At 36.9% G+C, this 14452-nt stretch overlaps 1 protein-coding gene across 14 annotated transcripts in view; it reads left to right on the plus strand.

Moving 5' to 3' along the window:
- DST (dystonin) overlaps positions 1 to 14452 on the plus strand; it is a 315735-nt gene that overhangs the window by 171207 nt on the left and 130076 nt on the right. For all 14 annotated transcript variants that reach the window (XM_087774769.1, XM_087774770.1, XM_087774782.1 and 11 more), the window contains 14 exons: positions 1451 to 1546; positions 2897 to 3022; positions 3426 to 3578; positions 3817 to 3971; positions 4103 to 4229; positions 5389 to 5572; positions 6590 to 6747; positions 7078 to 7256; positions 7484 to 7622; positions 8456 to 8649; positions 10947 to 11109; positions 11797 to 11880; positions 11971 to 12078; positions 12827 to 12925. In XM_087774769.1, coding sequence (XP_087630895.1) covers positions 1451 to 1546; positions 2897 to 3022; positions 3426 to 3578; positions 3817 to 3971; positions 4103 to 4229; positions 5389 to 5572; positions 6590 to 6747; positions 7078 to 7256; positions 7484 to 7622; positions 8456 to 8649; positions 10947 to 11109; positions 11797 to 11880; positions 11971 to 12078; positions 12827 to 12925 — 1965 coding nt within the window. The remainder of the gene's footprint in view (positions 1 to 1450; positions 1547 to 2896; positions 3023 to 3425; positions 3579 to 3816; positions 3972 to 4102; positions 4230 to 5388; positions 5573 to 6589; positions 6748 to 7077; positions 7257 to 7483; positions 7623 to 8455; positions 8650 to 10946; positions 11110 to 11796; positions 11881 to 11970; positions 12079 to 12826; positions 12926 to 14452) is intronic.

Raw genomic sequence — 14452 nt, forward strand, 5'->3', positions numbered from 1 at the left:
GCTAACTGAGGGCACAGAACAGTCCTTATGTGGTTTCTCTCCTGTTGGATTGAAAGAAAGTTTTGGTAGAGCTTTGCTAGTCACTTACTCTGTGTATGGGTTCCTATTATGGTTTAGGGTTGGTTTCATAACTTACTAGTCAGTGAATTATGAAACTTGTTTGGATGTTAAAAATCTGACCAGGTGATGTGATTTACTTCAGGCTTGAATCAAGCCCTATATTATAGGTAAACGGTTTACAGAAAATTTGTTGTAGCTGTTGTGGGGTCATAACAAATTTGCAAAGGAGAATATAAAAAGCTTTTCCCTGTAGATCTTCAAGAAAAGAGTAAATACAGACAGTGGGTGGTAAAAATGGAAACAACAAAAAGCTGTTTTATTATATAAGAATGAAAAAGCAGTCAGAGAGGATGGATTTTTATGGTTCTTCAGCTCAGTGAGTTTATATCTGTGTAAATGGGAAACATGAAGAAAACTCCTCCCTTCCTTCCTTCTCTCATGACATTTGCTTTGAATAATAAATGACATTATGTAATGTGGAGAACTCTTTTCTTTAAAGGTATATGCTGTTCTAGTGGGTTCTTATCAGTGTAATATACTTGATATATGAATATATTAAAGATACATATTATGAAACCAGGACATCGCAGTGAAGATGACTCTGCAGGTTATGGTGTCTGCAGTAATGCTATATTGGGACATTTAAAAAGAAAAAAAAAAAAGGGAATTTATGCCTTTTACACAGAAGAACCTATGCATTAATGCATCAGCTTGAAATTCATTGAAGCAAATGGAAAAACTCTTTTGCATTCCCTGAGAATCATACAGAACTGAAAAATTGAGACTTTTGGCTGATTGACAAAGTCAAGAGTACCCTCTGCTGGTGAACACTCGTGCAGTGCATCTCTAGTGGCAGCACCATGCAGACAGTACCATGCAGGCATCATCTGAGTAGGCTCATGTTGTTTAAATTCCCGTGCAGCTGTTACACAAAATTATACATTGCAGCGAGTCCTGATTAATTGTGTTTATTGTTCATTCAGTGTTACTTTAATATCTGATTTGTATCCAAGGAAGAATCCAGCTATTTTGAATGAGTAAGTAGAGCCACAGAATCACAGACTAGCTTAGACTGGGCGAACCTCAGGAGATGTAGATGTAGACACTGCTTAAAGCAGTGTCAGGGCTTTGTTTCGCTGAACGTGCCTGAGGCTGTGGCAATTTCACAGCTTCTCTGGGTGAGTTTTCTGATGTTTGACTATGCTGTAGTGACAGGATTTTTCTCGCATCTAATTGGAATTTTCCTTGCTGCACCTTGCTTTTCCTGGGTGAGGAGGTCAGTTTAGATGATTGTGTTTGCTACATTACTTTTATGTTTCCTAAATTCTGGAAATGTATGCACGTTTCACTTTTAATTTCCTTCTGTAAAATCTCTTTGTCTCCTTTAAAGGCCTACAGAGCTGCAATGCAGACACAGTGGAGCTGGATTCTTCAGCTCTGTCACTGTGTTGAACAACATTTGAGAGAAAATGCTGCATATTTTGAGGTAAGAATGTGAAATGTTTTAAGTTAGGACCGTAGTAAAAAAAGTTCCACTGAAAGTGCTAGTTGCTGTCTCACAGTAGTTGTAGAATTGACATCTGTCATGTGCAGTCATTAGATGATGAGCCATGCTCCCACAGTGTTACCACACCTGCACTATCTTCACTACAGTTATGTCAGTTCACAGCAGATGAAAATCCAGCCTGATGTTTTTTCAGAGTGCCACAGCTGCAAGTAGAGACTCTGAGAAGGAAGCTGTGTTTTCTCCTGTCATACACAACTGCTGTCAATACAGCTTTTGCAGATGATATAGAGTGGAGGGTGGTTAATGATGGCCAACTCAGAACATATTCTAGGTGTTTGTTCCAGGACTGTCCAAATAGAAATGGAATGTACCGCATTAATAAACGGAGCAGAGGACACCCTGACAGCAGACACGTCCAACAAAACACCTTTCTGATTATCACCCATTTACACACTCAGCAAATGATGAAGTATTTGTACTCAGTCACATGCATGAGGATCAAAGTTTTAAGGGTTTCTCAGTTATATGCATGAGGATCAAAGATTTAAGAGTTTTTGTTTTTAAAAAAAAAATTACTCCTTTTTTATATTTAAATTATAAAGATTACTACTTAGTGTCTTTTGGGTTGGGTGGTTGAAGAGGAAGGGGGGTGATGTTGGGATGAGCCTCTGGACTGAGAAGGGTGAGAGCCCAAAGTTAGGAAATGGAAACTGGAGAAGACAAAGTTGAGCAATTTGGGCTTCTAGTGGTAGGGGGAAGAAATGGGAATCCTGGATTTGAGAAATGAGGTTTCAGGCACAGAATGGGGTAGGATTATCACAGGACATTTCCCTTCCCAATCGTGCTTAACCAGGGCCCTAGCTTGGAGGTGCAGATGCCCATGCAGAGCTGCCAAGTGTGACAGCTCACTTCCTCTCCTGCACAAAAAGTTTGCTCCAGTGTGCTTGCTGAAGTTTGCAGCTAGTTTGCTACAGTTTGTAGGCTTTGTCTGTTCTTTATATATGAAAGTAATTGTAATTCCAAGGGAAACAAAAATCACTTCAGAAAATTTTTCCATTGCAGGAACAGTAATTAACTAAAGTTCAATAACTGCTGAAGTAATTTTGCATGTAGATAGTACCAAGAATAGCGGGTGTTCCAACATGTGCCTTCTTGAACGGTACATTTAGACATGAAATCACGAATAGTGTTGTGTGGTACAGTGGTCACCTCAAGCTACTAAAAAAGATTATTTTTAAAAAGGCAGCACTTAAAGAAAACTTCATAGTGTAGCTGTTTGTATACTTTTTAGGTTGTTTAAAAATAACCTGGATATTTATCTCATCCTAGTTTTTCAGTGATGCCAAAGAAGCCATGGAATATTTAAAGAATCTGAAAGATACCATATACAGAAAATACAGTTGTGATAGATCGAGCAGCCTTCATAGGCTGGAAGACCTTGTTCAGGAGTCTATGGTAAGAATTCAAGGATCCTATTAATGTGAGTTACAATTAAACAAGAAACGTGTAGATTATAGTTGGATATATAAAATACGTGTGTTAAAATTATTCCGGTAAAGTGAAGGAATACAAAAAGAAGATTTGTTTTTTAGAACTTATAATTAAATAATTGCAAGTACCCATGTATAATGACTGTTTTTCATACCCTTAAAATACAGTTTTATTTATTTTTTATCTTTACAATACCAGACGTTGTGGGAAACTAGTGACTTCAGAAAGATACTTTGTTCTTGTAAAATGTGTTACTTTTAAGGAACACAGTAAAATAAGTCAGGAAAAGAAAAGCTTAACAGGATCAAAGAAGCAGCACTGTATTCTGGCCATCTCTTATGACATGTTCTTTTCTGAACTGTTTTAGGAAGAAAAAGAACAACTCTTGCAGTATAAGAGCACAGTAGCAGGCCTTGTGGGGAGAGCAAAGGCAATAATTCAGCTGAAGCCAAGGAACCCTGACTGTATACTCAAAACATCCATCCCAATTAAAGCCATCTGTGACTATAGACAAATTGAGGTTAGAAACTTGAATTTCTTCAAATCAATTACAGCTAAAGTTTCATTAAGTACCGTGTTCCTGGAGAACACTAGGCTCTAAATTTCTTCCACCCTAGTAAACAAGAGCAAATCCTTGTGTTGAACATTGGTTTTGTTGTTCTGTTGCTTATTTTTTGACACCGTTTGGAGAAGTGCTTTGTAAAAGCATTTTGTAATGCTTAGCTCATTCAATTATTCTGCTTTTCTGTCAATACTAGATAACTATTTACAAAGATGATGAGTGTGTATTAGCAAACAACTCCCATCGTGCTAAATGGAAAGTCATTAGCCCGAGCGGTAATGAGGCTATGGTTCCATCTGTATGCTTTACAGTTCCTCCACCAAACAAAGAAGCAATAGATACAGCCAACAGGTAGGCACAAACAAACAAACAAATTTCTTTTAAAATTCATTTATGTGAAGCTTGGGTTAAAATAACATTTAACTTTTTTTCCCTTTTCATGTGTTACTTTGATCTAAAGTTGGAGTCATTTTATGTTTCAGGATTGAACAGCAGTTTCAGAATGTTCTGGCCCTTTGGCACGAGTCACATGTAAACATGAAGAGTGTGGTGTCCTGGCATTACCTGACAAACGAAATTGAAGCTGTTCAAGCTGGCAACGTTGCCTCGGTACGTGCTCTATCTAGCAAGGGCCTCTTAGTCATTTGCCGGGAAGTTATAGGCTGCACTTCCCAGAAATACTGTATAATCAACTATTTGCAGCAATCCTCATCTTCCTTGTGGGAACAGCTGGCAGTGGCCACGCTGGTTACCGCTGTGCAATGTTCTGCCTTGATCTGAGTGGCCTTTACACAGATGCATTTCGGGAAGGAGCAGAGAGGTTGTATTACGAAAACTACCTGTAGCCTTACTGCGCTAATCTCTCTAACTGCCTGTTGTCAGCAGAGGGACAGGATCTCTTGAAAGCAGTTGGCCAGTGACTAAATCTGAATTTTGTTCTGGAAGAGTCTACCTTTCTGCATTTATGCTGAAGATATCTGGGGAGATTTGCTTCATTAGGCTAAGGTTAATCTTCATGAAAACCCCCGTTATTTCCTTATGGCTGCAACTTCTTACTAACAATGGAACAGCTGTGAAGCAACATGTAGTCTTTCAGGCTGAAGGCAGCTGAACGCTCATTCCTCCATAATGCATTTTTTCATTCTTATACATGTCTGTAACTTGAAATGTCAAATAGCTACTTAGGATCAATTTGTCAGAAATGAAATAGTGATATAGATGAAAATACTGTTCTGTCTGGCTAAAACTGTGTGTGAGATCACTGAATCACACAATGTTAGATGTATAGCGTAACGCTATTTAATATAATAGTTTATTACACAACACTGGTGTATATCTGTGTACAAACTGTTGCAATAATATTTGTAATAACCCAAAATGACATTTTCACTCCTAATTTCCCACTGTTGCTGTTGAAAAGAAGATAATTCTTGAAGTGTCCCTACTTCTGTGACTCTTGCTGGCTTCCTGTTTGTTGCTACGTGGCATTAGATGGAGAAACAGTGTCTGATATAGGATTGCCTTAAAATAGCCCATTACTGGCATTAAAGATGGAAAAGGATTTTTTTAGTGAGTGTTAACTATCAGCTGTTATGCTGATACCTGTCAAGTGGACTCCAGCCCAGGAGCAGCAAGCTTTCAGAACCTTGATTCTTTGACTTTACCACCTTAGTAATTGGTCAATTGCTTTTTGATAAAAAGCGTTACAGGGAACTGTGTGAGTGATGCATCATTTCTGACTGTGCCTTGGGTTTATAATCTGTTGCAGATAAAGACGATGTTGCCAGGTGAACATCAGCAGGTTCTAAGCAATTTGCAGTCCCGCTTTGATGATTTTGTGGAAGATAGCCAGGAGTCCAAAATCTTTACAAGCTCTGATACAGCACAGCTGGAAAGGGAAGTTAATGTTTGCAAGCAATACTATCAAGAGCTGCTGAAATCTGCAGAAAGAGGTAAAACTTTGTTGAGAAGAGTAGAAAGATGCCGTCATGAGAGAGACTGTAGTTCTTGATAAAACTTTTCTCTCTGAATACAAGCTCCAGTGAATTACCCATTTTTTCATATTGATATTGTTAATGCCCCAGTTCTTCTGAACGGATTGAATCATCATTTTAACAATGTGCACAATTACATTGTACAGAAGCTCTAAGTTTTTTTTTAAATTTGTGTATACTAAGCTATGTAGAAATACTGATATGTTACTTAATATACAGAGCACTACAAAAAATTTTACACCCCGGAATTTATTCTGTGCACTACAGCTCTGTTTAGTCATGCCTTCCTTGTTTTTGAGTATTGGAAATGCAACTTGATTACTTTGTTGAGTTCATAACAGAATTAGAACTTTTTTCACACTGCTAAGGCAAGAAAAGTGTCCTAGATATTTTCCTAGCTCCACAGAATGCCTGTAGTCACTGTTTTCTTAACTCTGGTTTTAAATACAATAAGAACAGAAAGCTTTAAATACCTGCTCTGATGTACTACTCTGTCGAGTAGCTAATGACTTAAAGAAATACAGTAGTGCAAAGCTGATTACTGCATAGCATAGTTCACTATACGTAAGGAAAGATGTTTTGCCCTGTGTGTCTGAAAGCGAGGATTTAAAAAAAACACAAACAAACAACAAGCCCTGGAGATTTACTGTAGTAGTATGTCTGATATCATCTGACTGAAAGAATCAGTCACTGTGTTTAGCAGTGTCTGCGTGAGGGTTGATGCCTGTGCCTAAGATGAATGGTCAAAGATGTATGCTAATTTTTCACTTGTGAGGAGGTGATCTAATAATAGCTAAAATTTAAAGGTTCCTAAAATTTGCCTTAAAATCAAAATTCCAATGGAAACTGATGGGATTTCAGCCAGTCATGAAAAGACCTGTAGAATGGTGACTTTATAAAGTGTTTCATAAGAAGACATGGTGGAAATAACATGATGGCTTTGTTTGCTAACGTGTGCCTTGTTTCTTTCAACAGAAGAGCAGGAAGAATCTATTTACAATCTGTACATCTCCGAAGTCAGAAATATCAGACTTCAGCTGGAGAGTTGCGAGGAGCGGTTAATACGACAGATCCGAACCCCAATGGAAAGGGATGATCTACATGAAAGTGTGTTTAGGATTTCAGAGCAAGAGGTGAACCTTTGAAAAAGGCTCTTTTACCTAGGAAAAGAGCTTTATTTTAAAACAAATACATCCAGACGTTTTGAGTGTAGCCAGGAAAGATTGCAGTGCACCTTGAAAAGACAAGAGTCAAAGATTAAGCTTGTGTTTGTGAGAAGAAAGATGCCAATAAATGGCGACTCTGTTAGTTTCCCTCTTAAGCATACGTTCCTTTTTAAAAATTTTTAATGGCGTCCACATGAAACAAGCAAAAGAGAGCAGACCTGTACTGATAATGATATGTAGAGTATACGTGAGGTTGATGTAGGATAAAAGCACTGTCAATCACCTTTCATTTTACAGAAACTGAAGAAAGAACTGGATCGACTAAAGGATGACCTGGGAGTTATCACAGATAAATGCGAAGAGTTTTTCAGTCAAGCTGCTGGTTCACCTTCAGTCCCTACTCTGCGCTCTGAACTCAATGTTGTTATTCAGAACATGAATCAAGTTTATTCCATGTCTTCTATTTACATAGATAAGTATGTAATAGGTCATCTCCCATCACGCATGTTTTAGTTTACAGTTTCTCTTCAAAATAAATTAAATATAAAATATTAGTATGAAGAATACCGATCAAGGAAAAGGGAGTTAACATAATTTTAACATTGTATAAAGGGGTACCCCGTGACATGAAAAGGCTGAAAAGCACAAGTGTGTTGAGTGTTGTTATTGATGGTTCAGTTAACAGGAGATTACCGTTTTTCAGATTAAAAACTGTAAATTTGGTGCTGAAGAACACCCAAGGAGCAGAATCGCTAGTAAAACTCTATGAAACTAAGTTGTGTGAAGAAGAGGCAGTAACAGCTGACAAAAACAATATTGAAAATCTGATGGGTACATTAAAGGTAAGAGTTGGCTGGTGCCTGTTCATGGGCAAATCAAAAAATAATAGGAAAATGATCTGTCTTACAACACCTGTTTTGGTTATGCTGTACTGTATAGTGTATCAAAAATTGGCTTGTGTATTTGGAGGAAAGTCTGTATTAGGATTGACATCCCAGAAAAAAATGACAGCTTTGGAGCATTAGGAATTGGATAGTGTGCACGAGCATTCCTGCTGTTAGGAAATGCCTTGCAGTATCTGAACTTTCAAGAGTGGCCCTTGTTAATGCTGCTGTAAGACTTACTTTTTTTGTCTTTTCAAAAGGTAACATATGCTTAAGGTAACGTAAGTATATTGTTATATAAATGTGGCCACAATAACGTTCCTGCTAACTGCTATGGTACACTAATCAGGGTTTCCTAGGAGGTTTGGCAGATATCTTTGAGAAGGGGTAAGACTGAAGTTCAGCATTTTTTGTGTTATACCTGTATATACCTCATTTTAATATTGCAAATGATTAGTAATGTTTTTTTGTTAGATAGAATGATTGGCATCTACCTAAGGATTTTTTTGAAAGCTGTAGTTTATAAGATAAGCGTGTTAATTTGCTGTGCCTGTTTTGATGTATGTGTTGTGGGGGATGCTGTTACTTAGAATTATTCTGCAGTTCATAGCTAATTAGTTGCTTCAGACCCATTCTGGTGCCATTACAGTGTTTGCGCAACCAGAAGTAAAATATTCATTTAAGCATTTTTGATTTATTCATTTATACATTTTACTCATGTAAAATACTAATTTATAAAATGGTGTCATAATCTAGGAGTTATTTACAATTTATCATTTATTGCATACTAGCAATGGAGATCTGAAGTAGATGAGAAAAGACAAGTGTTCCATGCCTTAGAGGATGAACTGCAGAAGGCAAAGATGATCAGTGATCAGATGTTTAAAATGCACAAGGAACGTGATCTTGACTTTGACTGGCATAAAGAAAAAGTTGATCAGTTAGCCGAGAGGTGGCAAAACATTCATTCTCAAATTGAAAATAGGTTTGTATAACTTTTTATTATAATCTCTTCATGTTTTATGCTGTTTTTGTTGTTTCTGAGGAAAAATAATCAGAAATGAGTATTAAAATAGGTCAGAATAGTTTTCTGAACTGTTTGTGAAAAGTACTGAGATCAAGGATTCTTACCTTTCCTGTGCGCTTGACATTGTTGTCTTTCTTTTCCACAGGAAATGTCTGTGACTGTTGAGCACCAAAAGATTAGCAAGATATAGAAACTTCATTTACTTACAACTTACTGAGACACAGTAGAGAGAAACTGACTGTTTCCTTTCCAAAAAAAGCCTGCAGAAATGGCTTGCTGTCCTATGGAAATACCATCTGTTTCTCCACATAATTAATTCTGACAGGCTAAACTGATGAGCTTATTCATCAGTTATGATTGGATTCATGTTAACTTGCTTTTAATGACTCGAGTGCTAAGTCTGGAAGCTCTTAGCTTCCATTGACTTCTGTGATAATTTTGTCACAACAACTTTTGGTGAAGTGCCAGTATTTTCTTTTGGTGTGCAACTGTTTTCATGCAGCCTCAATAACCGATTGAGATGTTGCTCTAAATTCAGCCCTTCAGTATTACTGTCATGATGAATTTGGAGAATGTTACTCAAATGCACGTGCCTACACAGATATATGGATACAGCAGAAGACATCTACCTGTAATCCTGAAGGAGATGTCCATACATGACATTCCGGGAAATACTTTTTCCTTCAGTTTCTATAGTTCTGTTCCCTTTCTATATAGGAAACAGAACTATAGAGACTGAAGGAAAAAGTATGGGTAAATTAAGGAAGTCTGTACTATACAGCCTGAATTTATTTCCTTTAAAATATACTTTAGTTTGTCATTATAGATAACCTGAACAAGAGCATCAGAGATAGTGCTTTTCATGTAAAACTTCTCACACCCACCTTTCACATTTTTGTCCGCCTTTTTTAAGGGGTGGATATCCGTACAGGTGTACTGCTGAAGTTATTCAGTTTTAATTAACTAATTTAGTTGTCTCTGTTTAACATTGCTAGGAGTTAAAAAGGAGATGGGCAAGAGCTGATTTATTTAAAGCTGACTGCAGAAGGGCTAGGTTTAAATCCACCTCAGATTTTTCATCATCTGGTAGCGTGACTTAATTTAAATGATGAAACAGTAGTTTTGTCAAGTACTGAAGTGTCCTTATTTCTTCAGAGGGCAAACATGAACCACATGCTCTCCTCACAGGGCCATATCCTGAATAGAATATGCTGAAACACGGCTGTTAATACATAGTGGCTTCTAGCGTAAATAGGACAGATTGTGGTAGTTGCAGCATGTCGCTGTAAACAAGCTGCTTTCTGCGAATGTTTGCTCTGCTACTTCCTAACAGCTTGACACTGATGATCATTATACAAAAAGTATGTACAAATATTGGCTGCAGTTACCACGATCCTTTCTCTTTTTCATGGCTATTAGCTTTAAAACATGCTCAAGTATGAAACCTGAGCAATATTGTTTCCTTTGCTTGCTCTTTTTCAGTCTCGTTTTGGCATCTTGAGAACAACACCAGTGTGATTGAAACTATTCATTCCAAATCAGACTATAAAAAGTTGTTAAATAAGTATGTGCGTCCATAATCATGTGGTGTTTTGGATTAGTTTTATTTATATGGTCTTTGAAGTATAAGGATCATGAAAGAAAAAATGTCAGTATTTTCATTAATATGGAAACCACTTTCAAGAAATACACAGCAGTCTTTTTTCAGGTCAAAACCATGATTTAAAAATGGACTTACCCAACAGGATCAGTTGCCTTTGCACATTAGAATATTTAAAAGCTTTGGGTTTAGTGTAACTGCTGTTGTTTTGTAGGAGACAGAGTATGGTGAACTGCTGCCTAACCTGCAGTGCAGCTGTTTCCCTTCTTGATTCACATAGGTCACATTTGAAATACTCTCACTTCTTATAACAGAATTAATTGCTGTTGCAGAGACCTCCCTCTTCTTGAGGATTCCTGTGCTCATGGAGTTTCAAGCAGTTTGGCTCACTAATGACGGATACATGCAGAATTTCTTCTGTAGTAGGATCTCTCCTGGGTGTCATTTATGACAAACGAAGATTCCTTCAACCTGGGAATCTTGATGTTTTCGTTAATTTACTGTTTAGTTAGTGTTATTTTAGTATGTTTATAGTGTAAGCTATAGCAGAGCTAAGGTATCCAAAGCCTTTAAAGCTGTATTTGGCACAGTGTTGTACTTTTTATCTTTTATATTAATCTTCTCTCCTTTGGCATATCTTCTTAAATAAAATCAGGTTGCGTGACTTAGAAGGCATTAATAAATCTCTGAAGTATTACAAAGATGCTTACAATTCTTTGGACACGTGGATTCAACAAGTGGAAGATACTCAGCGAAAGATTCAAGAAATCCATCCTGAAAATAGCAAAGCATTGGCTAAACAGCTGAACCAACATAAGGTATGAAGGGGATCTCATTGTAGGAAAGCACTACTTTAATGACTGAAAAAGAATTAAAATATCTTTTAAACCCAGTCATGTCAGCCTTATTTCTTGATAGGAAGTGCTTATGTCCCTCTGCCCTTATTGTAAAATTCCAAATAATCACCGGCTTTAATGTTTTTATGATTACAGTGCAGCTAACATCAGTAATGTATCGCTCACTGATTATAGTCACTTTATAGACCAGGTTGTTTTGGTCTTCAAATCTGCAAGAAGAGCAAAACCTTAGAGAGTGCCTGCAATTCTGGACTGTCCTTATCACATCATTTTTTTATTCAGTACTGCTCGTGGTAGTTATGGATATAGAATTATTTTCATGGAGGCAGAGCTAAACTCAACAACTCTCTCCTGCAAGAAGGAAATGCAGCTTAAATAAGAGACATAATAACAAATTATATGCATGAAGTGGTATATTTCTAGTTTCTTTTTAAATTCACTCACCATCTATTAAACCTGACAGGGTTTTTTCACTGCTTCTGTAAGCCTGACAAAGTGAGGACATGGGCTTGAGCATGTAGTTATTTGTACCCACATGGAAATGAGTGTATTAAGGAAATTTCATTATGTTAGATAAAGCAGAAAAGCTAATAATAATAGTAATAAAAATCACTTTTTAAGATGAAGATGTAGATTCATATTTTACAGATGCTGGTTTCTGAGATTGAAATGAAACAAAGCAAAATAGATGAATGCCAGAAGTATTCAGAACAATACTCAGCTGCTGTGAAGGTAATAAATAACGTTATACTTCAAATCCTTTTTTTTAGCGTCAGTATGATGTGGAATGCCGATCATTTTGTGTATTTTCTCTTTTTACAGGACTATGAGTTGCAGACTATGACCTACAGAGCTATGGTTGACTCCCAACAAAAATCTCCAGTGAAACGTCGAAGAATGCAAAGCTCATCAGACTTCATTATTCAAGAGGTAAATGGATTTCTTACCACAGGAAAATGTGGTTTTTTGAGGCTTTGCTTAAAACAGAATAAACACAAAAATGGGATTTAGGATTTATTAATGATGAAATAGGGTAACCCAAGGAAGATTTTTTTTTTTCTCTATAGATTTATGATGTGATAAATATCCTATTGGTCATTATGCTGTATTTAGATAATGAGACAGTATATGGCTGTTGATGAACGAAAGTCCCACAAATCATAAAAAACTATATGAGAAATGTACCTCAGTAAAACTGTTTAGAACTACGTCTGGGCCAGATCTTGAGCACAGTAAACAGGGGGAGCTTTCGTCTTTGCTATGGTAAAACTTACCAGATATGGACATTTTGACAGATTTCAAGGCAAATCCTCCTCATTTGGGTGGGAAGGAGAATTCTGTTTCCCTGCTAACTGTTAGAGAGAGGAGTAGTGACCAGCACTGCTTGTCCCTCTTACAACCTGTTCTTACGGGGGGAAGAATCAAGTGACTGTGAAGTCAAAACATTGTCTTCTGTTTCTTCTCCTTATGGTTCTCCATAGGTCCTTAGGATTTATTTGTGCAAGTGCACCCTGCTGAGGGCATTCAACTTTGGAATAAAAATTAGGACTGTGGATTCCACAATCAGGGTTTTGGAATTAAAATTGGGATAGATTCTAGAGTAGTTTTCATCACTTCTTTGAAGGTTAATGGGAGTGTTTCCCTCTCTCTCCTCCCCCCCACCTTTGTTTCTCTGCAGTTCATGGATTTACGGACTCGTTATACTGCCTTAGTGACCCTGATGACCCAATACATTAAGTTTGCAGGTGACTCTTTGAAAAGACTGGAAGAGGAAGAGGTAGGTCTTCCCTTGGCAGCCAGCCAAGTAAAAAGAACAGCTAGGCAAATAAAGAGCAATATACCTGTTGGAATTATTCACAAAGTTAGCAGCAGATATGAAAGACTAAAAGTCCTTATATACTGCGCTGTATACAGGAATGTAGGAGTGTAAATCATTATCATTCAGATAACCAAAATCCTATACCATCCATACATTTTACCAGTTCTTCCAGCTAGAAGGATTGTATGATTCACTAAATTCTTATGGAGATGTAGTTACATACAGTACATTTTGATACTTTAATATTTTAGGGCTTGATCTTTTGGATAAATGCAGACATCAAGATGAGGGCAAACTCAGTGTGCATTCACCGTTGATATTCTGCGTAGGCCTTAATATTCCATAGTATGCATTTTGGTCCACTTAGCAGCATATAAGAGAGTTCTTTAAACAGGTAGATGCAATGCCCTCATAATTAATTTAAGTTTCTTTGACGTGTTTAGATTTTTTTTTTCCTTCTACCTTTCTACTGTATTGATTCCTTGGGGTCAAACAGCATTTTATTTATGCTTATCGTTGAATCTGATTAACGAGAGGAGGTTACTGAAATAGAGCAGACAAATTACTCAAAATACATGCTTGCTGCAGAATCAACCTTCCAAATAATTGAGAAAAAAATCCTTTTAAATTCTTCACTTTCTTTGGAAATGTTTCTCTCTGAAAGAGGTTGTATAGTCATTCTTTAAAGACTACAGTGTTTTAGTATAATCTATACAGTGCATATCTCTAAAATAATCCCCATATTAAATGTATTTCTGTAATTAATTGTGCCCATATTAAATGTAGTCCTATATAAAGTACATAAATTGGAGAACACTCTCATAAGGGTATAAATTTTAATGTTACTATTACAGAAAAAAAATCAGAGCTCTTAATTAAATGTTATGTAATTCTGGTGCTGGCTTTGTCTTTATTGGCTCTTCTTGCTATGGAATACCTCTGGACAAGCTGTAACGCTAACAGCATGTATCTCTGTGCATTATGAAGTGGTGGAGCATACAGGTGGAAATAGATGATATTTGTTGATAAGTAGCCATTATAACTGAGGATTTAGTATGACTAATAATGCTAATGGTATCAAGGATAACAAGTGAAACAAAGAACAAGAACTGAAACAAGGATCAAGAAACCTGTGAATGCCAATAGGCTTCACATTCTTCAAGAGCACATGGAATCTTTTAAACTCTTTTGAGTTTCAGTCTGATCTGAATCTCCAGGACTGCTTTTTTGGAAATCAGACACCCCCCATCTTCTATCCTCCTCCACCTTCCGGCAGCCTTCTAAATCTTTTGATAGCTTCTTTGAAGATAACCTAAGTAGGTTTCCAGTCTCAAAGTGATTTGATGTTTTTTTTCTTTGTAATCGGGGTAGCAAATCAGAAAATGAATAATCCTTTGCAAAGGAGGAATGATTATTTTTTTTCTTCTGGGATCAGACCTCTGAAGTCTGTGATTGTTCCAAGATTTTCTTCCATGCCAGTCTTTC

This window comes from Nipponia nippon, unplaced genomic scaffold, assembly GCF_047370975.1.
Source record: "Nipponia nippon isolate SJK-2023a ecotype South Korea unplaced genomic scaffold, ASM4737097v1 scaffold_4, whole genome shotgun sequence".
Lineage (NCBI taxonomy): Eukaryota > Metazoa > Chordata > Aves > Pelecaniformes > Threskiornithidae > Nipponia > Nipponia nippon.